The 13,726-nt window shown below is 35.6% G+C and overlaps 1 protein-coding gene across 5 annotated transcripts in view; it reads left to right on the top strand.

Moving 5' to 3' along the window:
• Positions 1 to 13,726, top strand: part of CNOT2 (CCR4-NOT transcription complex subunit 2) — a 97,845-nt gene that overhangs the window by 47,700 nt on the left and 36,419 nt on the right. For 3 of the 5 annotated variants that reach the window (XM_026061753.1, XM_026061751.1, XM_026061752.1), the window contains exons 2-3: positions 10,106 to 10,228; positions 11,508 to 11,555. In XM_026061753.1, coding sequence (XP_025917538.1) covers positions 10,118 to 10,228; positions 11,508 to 11,555 — 159 coding nt within the window. In that variant the 5' untranslated portion in view covers positions 10,106 to 10,117. Of the gene's footprint in view, positions 1 to 9,730; positions 9,752 to 10,105; positions 10,229 to 11,507; positions 11,556 to 13,726 lie in introns of those variants that run through there. The other 2 variants (XM_026061750.1, XM_026061754.1) reach the window with 2 other exon arrangements.

Genomic DNA, 13,726 nt, shown 5'->3' with positions numbered 1-13,726 from the left:
CCCCCCCTTGGATTTCTTTCTCAGGTAACAGGGGTTGTAGACTACTTGGCCTCACATGCCATGTTACGCTTGTGATTGAATATGGTGGGTTTTCAAGTATATCTGCATTTATGCTGCTCTTCTCCAAGTTAGCAGGACACAAACAAGCTCTAAACTAAAGGTACTTCAGCTACCATGGCAAGCCTGGTTGAGAGCCCCTTTGGATTGGAACTGAGCTAGTCTGCAGCACATACTCATGCCCTAAACTTTGGTAAAGGAGAGGGAATAGTGGGAATAGGTGGGGTTTTTTTGTTTTGTTTTGTTTTAAGCCTGCATTTAGCATCCAGATTTTGGACTGTATATATCATGTGAGTTTGGCAACACACAGAATTCGCTACATGTATTTGTCTTGATATTAGATTGTGCTAACTCAGAAATTACATTTTTTTATTAATTTATATTGTTTGCTCTGAGTAACGTGATGTTTAAGAAAATGCTGTATTCTGCCTTCTCTTCTCCCCCTCTCCCAAAGAAAGATTTTGTTATTTCTGAAGAACTTAGTGCTGCAGGAGGTATCCAAATCTTTTAAAGCTGGACTTTATTGGTGTATGTGTCCTGTTAAGGAACTCTCCACAGTGCATCTGAGCAGATTTGGAATTTCCAGTTGGGCAAAGTATCTTTTTATTAAAACAAAAATAAGCAAAGCATCCCCCCCACCAGCTAACTAGAAAAACTTGCCCAGGTATAAAATTGAAGATAAAGTTGTTTCCATCTGCAAAATATTCCAAAGCTCTACTGCAGTCTATATGAAAAACTGAAATGTTGTTCAATTGCTAAATCAATTGTTAGTGGAAACTGCAAGTAGTTGTCAACCAGTGTATTTCTCAATCACGCAATGGAATGAGTTTAAGGTTATCAAACAAAAAAAGATACGAGTTTATCATTCTGATGTCTTCCGGTGCAAATTTGTTTATGGGTATGATGCAAAATACTGGTAGAGGGAAACTCAAAGAAGAAACTTTGAGGAGCCATGACAAGTGCCACTGTAATAATAAATTTATTATGAGAATGTTTCAAGCAAATTCGATTACTTTTCCTCAACTGAATTAGGTGACATCATGATTTTACACTGTTTCATGATCTAAGTATTTTTTCTTGGCATTTGGTTACCATGATTTCTTACTGTTTTGTTTTCCTTTTGAGAAAGGAGAAGGTTTTGGTATTGTTAAATTGAAAGGTTGAAGTGATGTGTAAACTCTGAAATTGAGAAGTTTATTATTATTGTTTTTTGTTTACAAACTTGATGGTTAGCTGAATTTATCATTTCTAAGACTCTGATTTCTATATTAACAAAATATCAGTTTTTATAGACGTTTACAATAGTAGTTGTCTAGAAATTTAAGTTTGTCAGTTATTTTTTGTCCTTGTATGTCTTGTTTTGTGGGTTTTTCTTTTTCCCTTGACAATATATGTACCTCAGAAGCTTGTTTGATTTCTCAACTTAATTTTGTTTAAGTCTGGTTCCTTAGCATAATTAATTTCTACTTTGGTGTTCCTATGGGAAAGCCAATGAACAAATGTGATATGTGGATGGTGTATATTTATCTGGTAATTGTCTTGATGAGCCATCAACAAAGAACAAACTTTAAAAGTTACTTTTTTAAGAAATTGAACTAGTTTCTTTTGTTTTTTAATAGTACATGTCTCTGGGAGTATGAATAAGGTGACATGAATATGCCGGTAAATAATTTTAAGCTTTCCACTGTTTTTCACTGCAAGAATACTTAAAATGGTATTGAATTTAAAAGCATCAGGTATATCAACCAGCATATTGCATACTTAAATTACTGACACTATTGTCACTTGCTTCTAATGTATGATCATCTTTAGTGGTGAAACTTTTGAATTGAATGGTGCTGCACAGCCAAGCATATAGCATTTCATAATAGGAAGTTAAAAGTACTATTTTTAAATTAAATGTGGAGCCAGCATTAGGCTTGAATGGACTGTAATTACTTCAAAAGACATTAGGAAGACAGAAAGTGGGAAGATCTACTCCTATTTTGTATAGGCCATTGAAGGGAGTATATTGGTTTGTTTTTTCTTATTATTGATTAAGTGTTATTAGGTTTATAATATTATCAGGTAAGTTATCATTGTTCCTGGTTTACAAAGTTCTTAAATCCTGTCTTCAACCAATAATGTAGTACATCAGTACATTTTACAGTATGTGGGGGGGTGCGCATGTGTGCGTGCCTGTTAGTCACAGCTTGTGACTTTGTCACCTTGTCTGCACAGGGCACCCTTGGTCCGGCTTCTGCTTGGGGCCCATCACTAGCTAAGGTGGGATGTGTCCGGCATCTTTAGGGTTTCCCTACCCTGCTGATCAGGCGGGAGTGCTAGTTTGTTTGCTCTGCTGGTCACTTTTGCAGGTGTTCATTTCCCTTACTCCCTTTCTCATTTTTGAAACATCTTCCCTGTGTTCATTTGGATACTTCTGAGTGGCATGTCCAAAGATAATTTCCTGGCCTTTCTTCTCTTTGTGAGTGCATAACATTGATCAGGTCCCTAAAGGCATCCACATAGCTTAGGGAGGAGTTGTATCCCCAGCCGCTCTAGTTTTCTCAAATCTTCCAAATCTTGGACCTGCAGTGAGTGGGAGCAGAGCCTGCAGGACATGTGTCCCAGAGTGGGCCTCGTGTCAACCATGTTATGAAACCAAATGGAGCTGCTTATAATCTAAATTTTGAAGTGTAGCTTCAGTAATTTTGATATTGATTTGATTTATTTTATTTTAATGAAGAATGGCTTTTCTTGTTCCTCCTGTGCTGTTTTTATTTCAGGAGAGTTTTTAAATGTTCATTTCATAGTAGATAAGCATGGTTAGAGGTTTAAAAAAGTTTGTAGATCTCTATTGTAGGAATTTCTGTGGCTTTTGATTTTAGCAACTGTTGCACTTGCATGGCATAGTTTGCATACAGCAGAGAGTCACAATTTTAATGTAGTTTTTGAAAACATTATTATACTTTGCAAAGCACTTGGAAAATTGTAGCTTGTAAATGGATTTTCTTGGAAAATAGCAATGGAGGATATTCTAAAATTATAAGTTCTTCACTTCCTTCATGCTCAAAATTTCAGTCTGGAGTTACTGCATAGAAGTTAATATGTATCTCATCTGTCATATTGCTTTCTTTTTGAAAGGAAACGCCATGCAGTGTTTCAAGGAGACAGGCTGTATCTTGAATCTTGAATTACTTTAAGACTTGACCTAAGTAAGTTTGTAAACCAATACAGTAGTTGTTTTCTGGCTGTTCTTTTTTAAAGCTTCCTATGAATTTGAAAAATAATCCATTTATGAACCATATGACACAAGTACTATGAGATTATTCTAAAGGCTATCCAACCTTCAAGTTTTTTGACAGACTTGTTTCTCAGATATATTGTGGTGGTCTTCATTTCAGTCTTCTGTATTTCTGAGATTAAGACTTGAAAATGCATAAGTTAAAATAAAGCCAGCAATGAAGATTGACAAAATCCGTATTTTATTGTTATGTTCTTACAGTGACTACAAATCAGTGCCAATGTTAAGCTTCTCAAGGAAAAAGACTTTTTAACAAACAAACAAAAAAAGTAATGAAACTTGTTCCTTTTTTCATGTTCATGTGCTGTTGATACTGTAAAATTGTTTTTTGAAGGACTATGATATCATAAGTATACAGTATACTCTGTTAGAGGTTATCAGTCACCTTGGAGAAATGGAATGACTGTGACTGAGAAATTAAATGAGGAAACAAGTGTTTCAAATTCTTGCTTTGTTTTCCTTTCATCCTAAAAATGAAATGTATTTTTCCTTATTTGTACTCTCATTCCTTTCATGCATTTGTTTTTTAATAACTATAAAGTATCACTAAGGAGTTGTGATTTGAGAGTTCTCTTACATCTAGCAAGTTGGTAGTTAATCTACTGTCTATAGTACATCACTTCCAGTTTGCGCCACGTTGGAATTCTCTTTTGACGCTGAGAAGTAGGATCATAAACTGTAGCTGTTTTCACTTTAAATTGAATTTATACTATCTTGTAAAAGTGCCTTCTGATGTATTCTGAGTTCTGTGTTTTGACTTAAACTGCAGGGTGATTCAGTAGCTACCAATATGTAACTTTTGATATTTGGTTGAATGGATGTTTTACTTTTCACTGAAAGGCTCATTAAATAAACACTTTCACAGATAATTTGGATATGCAAGTGTGTTACCTTATATAAAAACATTTGTTTTTAACAAAAAAAAAGTAAATTAGTAACTTTGTTATTAGTAACTTTGTTTAATAAGAAATACACAGCAACATCAGAAACCCTAGTCGATAGATTGGTGGAATCTATGCAACATGAGACTGAAATTACAGTCTGCAGTGACCATCTTACTGTCTTGTGTAATGATGGTATGCATTTGACAAATATTACAGTCTTTTGAGGAGTAGGGAAAAAAAGATATTGCAAGTCTTAAACTTTTTTCTGAATTTGTGTTATTGCATATAGTTTTCTGCTCTGATAAAGATGATGAGGAATTTAATCAATTGCAACTTGATCAACTTTACTGCCCGATGCAAAATTAAAAATATTCATTCTCCAGGGAGATTTCATAGAATCCTCTTAGTTTAGAGTGGGCTATATTAATATCACAAGTGAGCTGTCCTTGGGCACTACCTATAGTAATATTGCAAAACAGAAACATAAGATAATTAGTTTTCATATTTTAAATCTCTAATTTATTTGCCTCAAGCTGTTAAACTAATTTAATAAACAGCCATAGCACCAGTTTACAAGCAGTTATAGAGAAGATCTTTTTGCAACTTGTGAAGACAAAATTTTAAATAATTTTTCCTTACAGATAAACACCTTGTTGACACAGAATTTTCAATCATTGTTAACAAGCAAGTCATTGTATGTGAAAGTATGCTACAGTCTTTCTTCTCATGAAAAGGATTTTCTTGAAATCTGATTTTTTTTTTTTTTTTAATTCTATATACTGTCCTAATAGCACAGAAATAAGCATTATTGGTTGTAGTGTTAGGTACTATTTGAAGGATGTAAAGTAAATGATTGCAGCAAACTACCTATTAGATACTTCAAGTTCTTAACATCTGTGCAGTGCTTTTAGTCCCTTCATAGTGGTTATTGTTAGGAAATGTTCTATAAAAGTGCTTAAAGGTCTTGGGACCATATTTTCTTTGGTTAACATTAATTTGAAGCTGCTGTCAAATTTCAGACACATGATGTGCTTTTGCTTTGAAAGAAGCACTTGTGTTCATCTGGTCAGAATAGTAAGTGGTTTGTGGCAGTGCGGCTACTGTCTTCTCTGAACTCCATCCTCAAATGCAGCACTCTGCCCTTCCTTTCCTTTCTTTCTTCTGTTCCCTAGACTTTTTTTTTTTCTGTATAGTGTTTGTACGTGGGCTTGTAGGCATGCCCCTCGTCTGTCAGTGGGAATTGTGCCATTGCAACATTGTGATAAAGGATGAGTTGACAGAACTGCACCATTTTTACATTTTTAATGAATGATTACTCCACCAGCGTGTCTTGTGTGACAGAGGACTGACTTCCCACAGGAGAACAGGGAAAGTAATCTTGTTACAAGATTAGAAGAGAGATAGGTGTGAAATGAGGCTGAGTAGACAGGAATTCTTTACTTTTAGAACCCCCATGGAACTGGAGTACCACGTGTGTAAGATAGTGTTAGCCTAAGTGTGTGTGTGTGTGTGTGTGTGTGTGTGAATGAGAGACTTAAAACAAATTTTAAATCCTTTTGAAATTAACCCTGACCTGTGTTTTTGTACCTTCACAAGATCTGGAATGATAAGTTGAAAGGTAGAAATTGGCTCTTGTGTTTAAGTGCAGCGTGAACTTTGCTGTATTAACTCTTGTAGCTGACTGGACATTGGTCTGTCAATCTGTGTTAAAAAGGAGCTGTGATCCTTGTGTGTGAAGTTTTCTGGTGGCTCCTTGTCGTTAGGAAACAAGCAGCTAAGTTTCATCCATAGATCTTTCTGCGTTTGGCACAACCCCACTTAGAGTCAGACCTTCTTAGAAGAAGTACTGCAAATGTTTTTTGCAATGTCTGTGCATACGCTTTTAGCATGACTGACTAAGAAACCTGTCACTGAATGTTAGGCTAAGTTAGTGTGACTAGGAAGATGCCCGTTGCTAGTTTGACGACAGTCTGACACCTTCATTCTGTAAACTCACTGTAATATTGTAAAAGTGTACACATAGATAGGTGCTCTTACTGAGAAGTTTGCCAGCCATTTATTGTCACTGACTGCTACTGGAAAGTAGATAAATTGGCTGTTAATGTTAGACTGCTTAACTGTTGCTTGTTCTTAGACTATGTATGGTAGCTGCCACTTCAGTCTTTAATCCTAGTTCCTACCTTTGCAGTTACCGGACCTTAGCGGCTGCCTCCTTTTGTCAGTTGCCTTAAAGGACTGGATAGCAGTGTGAAGTGCAATGATGCATTTCTCGGGTGTGATTCATGCTGCAGTTCACCCCAAGAACAAGTGGCAGTTCTTTTAGTTAAGTGAAATCCCATTACGTGTGCATGCAGCTGCCAGAAAGCCCTTCAGCTCCTCTAATGCTTCCCTCTGCAGGAGAATGGGCAGCTTGAGAACTACATGCAACTACTTCACTTGGCAGCATTGAAAAACACAAAATCACTTAAAAAAATGCTGCTGTGAAGATGTATCAGTCTTTGCAAAAAGTCACAGTTTTTGAAGATCTTCAAAGCAATCAGATGCATTAATGCCAGCAGTGTTTCTTCAGGCTTCCCCGCTCCTCCTGTAGATGCATCCTAATAATGCACTGCTCTACGCTCTGGAGTCATCAGCATGGTCTGAGTAGTTACCATGAAGAAATAGGGGTTGCCAATAGAAATACCAATATTTAATTAAATTAATTATTAAAAGCTTTCTTCATTTCTTTTCTTTTTTTAATAACTGTGTATTTGTAAGACTCCATATTAATGTCAGCGTGCTTTCTCGGCCTTCAGGGCATAATCTTGATTAGTTTCTGGGCCGCTTTCTTATACAATTATCAATATAGGAAATAGTCTTAGAAAATTGAATTTGGGGGGAGAGCGTATAAATATCTTTTGGCTTCTTAATATGTACACTCCATATTATGACTCCATTTTTCTTAATGATTTTTTTTCTTGCAGTGGCTTTAAGCATGTATTTTGTGACTCAAAGCTTTGACCTTGTTCCACTGACTCATAAGTCTTTACAGTGCATATGTAGCCAGACAGCTATGTGTGTGAGTCTTTGTGAAAATAAGATCAAAAGGTACAGGCTCAAAGACAGAATTGTTGTTTCCTGTGTAGAGTTCCTATACTGTGGTTCTGAGTTAGGTATTATGTTTTAAATTTACAGTGTACATCTCAATAGCTCTTGCTTTCTGTCACAACGTGTATATTTTTATTATGTTTGTTAAGTGAACAATTTTATTTTGTTATTCTGATGACGGGACTGATCACAAGTTGCATGGCAAAAAGTTTTCTTCTTTTATCCCAGGTACTGTAAGGAGTAGTGAAAATTCTTAGGGGCTTCTGAGAAACTCCGTTTTATCTTTTTCAAGAGCAGTAGTTGGTTGATTAGCTCAGCCTCTTGTCATCATTGCTAGGGATAGCTTCACCAAAACATTTCATTATCCTTTTTGCAGTGGTTAAAGCCAACTGCTCTTCTCTGCGCACTTTACTGAGGCAGAGCAAAGGCCAAGCTAATCCCCTTAGCCTGTTAAATGTTCCCTTCCATCTGGTCTCTGATAATTGCATTCTGCAGGGATTAGCACAGTGGGATATGCTTAGAGTGTAATGAAAGCTTCACCACAAGTGTGAAAGTCAGCTGAATATGGGCAAGCAGTTTGGGACCTGAGTTTTGTGTTTTATGGTATTTTCAAAAATGTGGTATTTTCATCTGTGGAAGGTACCCAGGACCTTTACATGCCTTTATGTGTGTGAAATAAATTATAAATTTATTTGGAAACATCAGTAGTCTAAATAGCCAAAAAACTCTTAACGGAGTAATAGAATAGTACAATTGAGTATGGTTTTGTCTAGCTGGACACTGCAGGGAAATTCCATGATTATAACTGTATTAAATGCATCCCAAATGTTGACTCTACTTTTACTCAAAACTACTATGGCATGAAAATCATGGCGGTAAGTTGTTACTAGTCTAGGAGCAGTAATATTATTAAATATTACTCAGAAGCCTTAGTCAGTAAAGGTGAAATTTGAATAAGCTATATATTGCCCATGATCTGTGAGAAGTACCAGAGTAATTTGGTGTCGGTAAGGATAAGAGGATTTTGAGCTAAAAGTAAACTGTTATTGCAGCCAACCAGAATGAATGTGGTTTTAAATTTGGTCAGTTTAAAGCAGGAGCTTAAAGCAGTAGAAAAGGTCCCCCTCTCCCCCCTCTCCCCCCAAAAAGCAAGCTCCCTCCTTTTTTTTTTTTTTAATTTAGCTAATACTGTCAGTAATGAGGATAGTAAACCTTGTGGTTCAGAGCATTTTATAAGCTAAATGCTATTTAAAAATCTGTGTAAATGTTCATGTTATATAGAACAGTAGTTCAGATTTGATTAACATCTTATAAATCCCCATTCTTTCTAATCTTCCTGTATGATATAAGAAACTGGGGAAGTTGCACTGTCCTGACGAATACGTATGCCGTTCTGCTGGTTTGGTAGGATAAAACTGGACTTGGTTAGTCTGCACTGTGTTATTGTAGTAGAGTTTCTAGCCAGATAGATTAGAGACTTGACAAACACGTATGCTTTTATACGAATAAAAAGTCAGATGTATAAATACACACTGTATGCAGCAGGTCCTTCAGCGACATTGTACGACCTTATTGCAGGATTGCATTTGCTGAAGAATTAAGGTTCTGTGAACAACTGCGTGTTTGGTATTTCTCCAGTTTTACGTTCTTGACTAAGCAGTGATATTTATGCTTGTGCGGGTGTGTGTGTGCGCGTGCCTCTGGGAGCGAGGGCAAAACAAACTGGGATGGTTTGTTATGGCCACCTGTAATCCCCTCGCCAGCCCGGGATGTTGTTGGTGAGCACAGTTATGCTCTGTCTTCTCTTACCCAGTCATGGCAGTGACTGGGCCATGGCTGATAGAAAGCCAGAGTTGTGGCTGTGAGGTGCTGGAGTGATTTCACCGAGTTGTTAGGTGGGAAGGGTGGCTCAGGCTGAGCACTGAAGAACATTTGTTAACTTTCTTCTTTAAGATTTACGTTGTTCAGGAGAGATGGAGAAATCTGCTCTTTTTATCTAACATTCTGTAATTTTAAATAAACCTACGTGAAAGGTCACAGGACATGGGACTCTAACAACCCAACCCACCAACACCCCTCCCCAAAACAAACCAATGCGTGTTTCTCCCCCTCGCCAGCCCAGTCTGTTCTAAGTATGAGTTTGTCAGATGAAAACCCCAGTGGGAATAGCTATTATGCTGGGCATGTATAAAAAAGACTTTTGAGAGGAATTTTTCAAGTTTTTAGAAATAAATTTTCTAACTATTTTTATATACATACATGTATTTTAACCTGCCTCCATGTAATAGGCATGTCTTTGAATTTCTGTTACTTTTAGGAAATTAGTGCTTTGGAATTCTCTGAGTTAGAAAAGAGGAAAGAATACTGACATCTGCCTAGAGATGGGAAACTTCATGTCTCAAATTAGGATTTCATTTCACAGAATCTGGTACTTATGAAGGTCTGATATATGCTGAAATTTTGTATTCGAAACTTTGTGTTGAAATTATGCTGTCTGCAAGAAGCCTTGTGTTGCACAGTGCAACTTTATGATGAGACTCAAGTAACACAAAAGTAATGTTCATGCTAACAGACATGCAGATAGCTTTCAGGCACAATTACATATATTTTCCAAATGATGTTAAGGGGTGTATTAGAACTAGTTAAGGTAGTTTTTAAATAGTATTTTATTTCATACTTATTTGGCCATCTGCATTTCAGAATATTTGTGTAAACAAGGCTGGCATAACAGTAGTATTTCTCAAAGCAAGTGATATACGACACATAGAGGTTAATCATTTTTCTTGTTGTTTAGGTGACAAACAGCATGTTTGGTGCTTCAAGGAAGAAGTTTGTAGAGGGGGTTGATGGTGACTACCATGATGAAAACATGTACTACAGCCAATCATCGATGTTCCCACATCGGTCAGAAAAAGATGTAAGTTGAATAAGCTTATTTTTACACTTTTAATAGTGATTTAGTTTCAAGTACATTAAATTTATGTGAGGAAAGGCTTCTTTTAGCTGTGTAAGACTCTGTTTTCAGTGGCAAGTGCTTTAATTTTAGTGTGTTTATGCATTTAAAGCTTCAGCTATATGCTTGCCAGGATTTTATTAATTCATCTGTAGGAAATGTATTTGCAAATTAAAATGGATTATTGATTATCTTCTGTGCTTACATCTTGTCTGAAATGTTTTTGTCATGTTTTTACATGATACATCTTCAACTTTTTATCATTCCTGATGATGCCTTGTGCAGCTTGTTTGTCTGCTCAAGTATTCTAATTTAGGTGTTTCTCCCATTTGTTATGATACAAAGTTATAAAACAAACATTCTTCAACACTTTTTTGCTTGGTAGTGCATTATTCCCTGGTAAAACTGCATTGGAGTTATTTAAGCTATGTTTATTATTAGGAGAAACAAATTATACGGTACGGTATTTCACCCTTAAATGGAGTGATATGTAGAAATATTTTTATGGGAGAAAATACTGAAAGCATGACTTTAACTTCATGTCAGCTGAAGGACAGTATACGTTGTCACAGTAGGCTTGCATTTAATATGTGTAAGCAACAGTTATGTTAGATTATTTTTTCATTTAAAAGAAAAAAAAAAAACCCTTCCCCTTCAGATTTTAAAAAAGATGTCATTGCTTTAAGTCCTAGTTCAATTATTCTCCAGAAATAAATATGTTTGTTTCATGGCAGTTGTGAACATAGATCATGACCTATGTACACATAAACATTTTCTGTAGTCTTTTGACTAGTTTAATTTTAACTCAGATTTTCAAGGATAGAGAGAAATAAATTCAGAGTAAAAGACTTAAAAAAACAAAAACAAAAACACCTGTGCTGCTTTCAGATTCAATTTCATAAACTATTTCAATGAGATTGAAGAGAAATTTCAGGTGACCCAGTAAAGGATGGAAGTGTATTAAAGCGAGAAGTTTCTCATTAAATAGCCTATTCTTCTCTGTGTATCTACATTATGTACGTGCATGTATCACAGATGCACACAGGTGCTACTTCTCCAAACAGGTTCTCAGATATTACATACCCAATTTTAGGTTCGATGCATTGAGAGAGAAGTGATTAAGAGGTAGTGAGAAAGGTAAAGTGAGACTTAACGCTATGCTGCAGTCTACACAGTGAAAGCTGATGCTTGGCATGTTGTTGACACAGTGAATGAATGTTTTAGTTGCCTACTCTTTCTGTAGGCAATGTGGCAGAAGTGGATCTTAGGATGGGACTCCAAGAGAAGGAAGGTGGGTGTTCCAGACACCAGGCATGACAAATGAGAAAGCGTGAAGGCTTGTGGGAGAAGTGGACAAAATGGGGCATAGCAGCTGCTGTAGTTGGCAGAGAAGACTGATGTCATATCGACATGAAGTGGAAGAGTAATTTTTGCTGAAGCTTTTTGAAGTTTTATTTCCAGGTTCTTGTTAAGGGATTTTTTTTTTTTTTTTTTTGGTGGCTTCAGTATTGACTATTATTTTTTTGAGTTTATGCTTATGAAATCTTAAAAAAACAATTATATGCTCTTGTAACAATTTTTTTAAAGTTAATCGAAATAAATATATGGTGGTGATATTGACATTGTGTCTTGTACACCTCTGATCACTCATGTATAGCTAAATGCATATTATGTATTTACATTTTCCTTTTGGTGTCTTATTTGGCTCACAATAGATGAGAAAGTTTGCAATGGTGGTTGTCTTATTTTAGTTTGCTTGATGTTGTTCCACCAATTTTGCAGCTGTGAAAACTTTTTCAAATTAAAAAGACTACATTTTCAAATAATCTTTCAACTGGACTCCTGCTAAAGATGCCATTGTGTGTATGAGGACACAATAAATATATTGACTGTGTTGTTATTTGGATAGCAGTTAGTACTGACAGATAAAGATAAGTTTGCTCAGAATTTTCTCTGAGTAAGCTAATGTTCAAACTGGTAGTAAACTACTAAAATAATGTTCAAAACCTGGATCCGGTGTTATGAAAATGTGGGATGAAAAAACTTCCAACATTCTAGATCTTGAAACATTTTTTTAGTCTTTTTGTCTTCAAATTTATATTGAAATGGAGTATGCAAGTATGGAAAAAATAAAGATGGAGGAAAAGGGAATGAGTAAATAGTCATTTTCATAGTCAGAAAATGGAACTGACCAAAAAAAAAAAAGATAAAACTTACCATACAGGATCTCTTTATAAGCTTATTAAAAAATGTCTTTGTGCCTTTTTTGATAGCAGATAGTATAACAGATAGTATAGTAGAATTATCAAAGCAAGATGCAACTTTACATCATTAAAATCATTCCATGGCTTTTCATTTTTGGTTTCATATATCTTTATTGAAAGCACGTAAAATTAAACTTGTTTTGAAGGTTTTAGCTATCAATCTACAAAAATCAATTTAAGTGTTTTTGTTTTGTTTTGTTTTCCTCTCTAATGTATCATCTGTGCACATGAATCCCGGATTAATACCCATGTTTCATTCATGTTATAGGATCCTCAGCACAAAATAGAGTAGTTCTGAGGGAAGTTCTCTAGGAATAGCTCCTTAAATTCTACTCCGTGGGAAAGGTTAAAGCATATTCTGAGTTTGCCTTTATACCAGAAACGATTTTTTTTCCCTTTGTTGCTTTGTTAAAGGCCGATTAGTTCTGACATCAAAGTTACTACTTGCGAGGAATTGTTCCTGAAGATTTACACCTGTGCTCTTTATGAAATTCTCTATGGCCACAAAATTTCAGAATGACACAGAAGAACATGCTGAATGGTGAAAACATCCTACAATTTAGAGTGGATTAAGGACTGTTACTGCAAGCATATTCTTTTGCATACATCTTGGAACTTAGATTTCACTCTTACTTTTTACAGTGAGGTTTCTGCTCTTGTGAAGAGGCATTGTTTCCAGTTGAGTGCGGTGACCACACATACTAATTTGCCTGGGATGGGAGTTTTTGAGGACTTCTTTCTTATTTTTATTCAACATCTGAGTTGGAGGGTTTTTTAATGGTATCAAGAAATAATTCTGCATTCACTGGGTTAAGAAAACATTTAGGACCTATTTGAATAAGATGTGAAAAAGTATTTTATGCATTTAATAAACAATTTTAATGCCACATTGCAGTAGTATTCTTGTGACTTGTTGCTTTGGTTAATTTGAATTTTGTTTACATGAAAGCAAAGTGAACTATAAGTAGAGGATGCTAAATTCCTGTCTTAAACTTTGAAGACTTTTCACAAGCAGGAACAAATATCAGAAAATAGTTAAGGAGATGTTGTTTTTATTTTAGAGTCTCGGTTTAGCTAAAAACTGAAAGATTTTAATAACTTACCTGTTTTCCCCGCTAAGGAATACAGTTATAGACAGTCAAGATTGATATGATAGTTGAAATGGAAAAGTTGCATGTTACTCATCTACGCGCTTACT

Source organism: Apteryx rowi, unplaced genomic scaffold (genome assembly GCF_003343035.1).
Source record: "Apteryx rowi isolate R43461 unplaced genomic scaffold, aptRow1 scaffold_185, whole genome shotgun sequence".
Taxonomy (NCBI): domain Eukaryota; kingdom Metazoa; phylum Chordata; class Aves; order Apterygiformes; family Apterygidae; genus Apteryx; species Apteryx rowi.
This window is presented reverse-complemented; position numbering and strand designations above follow the sequence as displayed.